Source organism: Helobdella robusta (assembly GCF_000326865.2).
Source record: "Helobdella robusta unplaced genomic scaffold HELROscaffold_23, whole genome shotgun sequence".
Taxonomy (NCBI): Eukaryota; Metazoa; Annelida; class Clitellata; order Rhynchobdellida; family Glossiphoniidae; genus Helobdella; species Helobdella robusta.
The window spans coordinates 343,111-345,610 of NW_008704216.1; the positions used below are offsets into that span (position 1 = coordinate 343,111).

A 2,500-nucleotide genomic window follows, 5' to 3' on the forward strand; every position below is an offset into this window, starting at 1 on the left:
TGGGTATTCCAGCCAGCGCATGTGGCACCTGAAATAAACTTTGGCAGTGAAGTTTGCATTTTTTAATGTTTAACTCTAAACCAATTGCAGCGGAGTTGTGCTTCAAATATTCGTAGCTATCGGCCAGAGTTGGGCCGTCCGAAGCAATGCTGATATCATCCAGATAAGCGCAAACGAAAGTGGACAAAGCTTTCTCTAAGAGTGGATGAAGAGTTAGTGCAAACAGCAAAGGACCAAGGAGATCACCCTGCTGTACCCCCTCGGCCAATTCTACAACCCAAGAGTGGTAGCCAAGGGAAGAGACTCCACCATAGGCAGAATGGCAAAAATTATAGATATTGGGGCAAAAAAGTTTGACAGCCTCCAACATTGAGTCTCTTCTCAAGGCATTAAAGGCATTTTTAAAGTCTAGTTTCAGAAACCCCCATTGATCGGGGAGGTCGGTGACCAATCTTCGAACCGCATGAACAGCACATTTGCCGGCCAACCTCCTCCAAACGTTCCCGACCGCAATCGGTCTGACCCCTCCGTCTTTCTTATTTAAAGCTATTAGCCGGCCTCCAAAAAAGAACCGGCGGACGGAGAGTGGGCAAGCTCCAGATAGGATCAAATTAATGAATTGGGTTAAGGAGTTCAGTGTGTCGTCGATTGGCAAGGGGCCTGAAAAAACATCCTTAAGGTGCTGGGGTTGTAGGCCATCCAGGTCTTCAGAAGAACCGTTTTTGAACGATTTAACGGTTCTCGGCACCTCGGCGGGAGAAACGCAACCAGCCGTTGGTGTCAATGCGGGAAAGACCCGCCTGTCCACCGGAATTTTTGGGTGGATGGAACATAATTTATCGAAGGTGGCCGGCGAGCTCTCCGCCAGGCCCTCCGGCGAACAGACAAGTCTGACAGCCGAGGACAGGTTTCCCTGTTTAATACAAGATGACACAGCGTTGATCCACCGATCGGGGTTGTGCTTTTGTGATTTGACATTATTGAACCCATCAAAGCACAGTACCAGGGTTTCAAGACTAATAGTTGAATATTCGCTTAGACGCTTGTTGACCAGATTGCCCTGGTTGACCCGGCGACCCCCTCTGGAAGTCTTCTGTAAGACGTATGGGACAAAACAGTGGAGTCTAACCCAGTGAGCCGGGTCACCAGGGTCATTACAAACAGCCGTCAGCAAGGCGTTCAGATCATGTGCGAACTTCTCCCTGCATGGCTTAGGGATATGGTCGTACACCAGTACACATTTCAGCACGGCCGCCAGTTTGTCATAAACACCAGAGTAATCCAGGTCGAGAGGATCACCGGAGACCGATGCGGCCGACGACCGTGTGGGCAACCCGGGCTTGGGGTCGGGTGCGGCACCGAGAGGCGAAGCAGCCCTCGCGCCCAATGGATCAACTTTTTTCCGGGACCCCGAGCATTCCTGTCCTTTCACTTTACCTCCGTGCCGACATAACTTCCCGTCTGGAATGCTTCTATAGTGGTTAAGCAGACGGGGCACTGTTGTAACGTTGGAGCCATATGTGATTAAAAACAACCAAGAAACGAAGGAAAGGAAACAAACTAAGTGGGGTGGATGGATGAATGAATGGATGAACCAGCGAATGACCAAATGAACGGGCCGGCGAACAAACGAATGAATGAGTGAATGATGGGGGAATGAATGAGTTAATTACTGAACGGACGAGTGAGGGAAAAAAAAAGAATGAATGAGTGAGTGAATAAATGAATGAATGAATGTATGTATGTATGTTCGTGTTCGCTAGTATGTTTGTCATCAAATTTGTCCCAGCAAACATTGTACACATGCAAACAGCGTATGGATTGTATGTTACTTAAATTTCTTCTCCCGGATTGAAAAAAATTCACTGACGTAGAAAGAAGCCTGCACATACATACACACATACACACACATACAAACATACATACAAACATAATACACTCACATACATACATACAAACACAATACAGGTAGACACATACATGCACACATACATGCAATAAAAAACATACATACATATATACAAGCAATTAAAAACATAGAAACAAACAAACAAAAATAATAACCAATAAAACCACAAACACACGCATTTTACTAGAAAATTTTTATCATGCAATTTCTAAATGCAACCAGGGAGAAGGGTTTTGTACCCGCACACACACACACATACACACACACAAACACACAGACCACACGCACACGAGTGCATGCACACACTCTATCAAATAAACCAACACACACATACACACACACACACACATACGCACACTCACATATTTTCATAATATTAAACCTCATTTACATATTAAGACCGTAAACACAAAGATGAACGTATGTTGTATGTATATATGTATACACGGAAGTGTCACTGATGCTACAGAAAAAAAGTTAACCCTTCAAAGAGAGAGAAAAAGAGAGAGAGAGAGAGAAATAGAAAGAAACCTTTCAAAAAGAGAAAGAGAAATAGAAAAAGACCTTTCAGAAAGAGAAAGAGAGAGAGAA

At 44.8% G+C, this 2,500-nt stretch overlaps 1 protein-coding gene across 1 annotated transcript in view; it reads right to left on the reverse strand.

The window, feature by feature from the left end:
* Positions 1-2,500, reverse strand: part of HELRODRAFT_172195 (hypothetical protein) — a gene marked incomplete at both ends in the record, with an annotated part of 4,316 nt that overhangs the window by 969 nt on the left and 847 nt on the right. Inside the window, one exon of the mRNA XM_009018872.1 lies at positions 573-1,497. Coding sequence (XP_009017120.1) covers positions 573-1,497 — 925 coding nt within the window. The remainder of the gene's footprint in view (positions 1-572; positions 1,498-2,500) is intronic.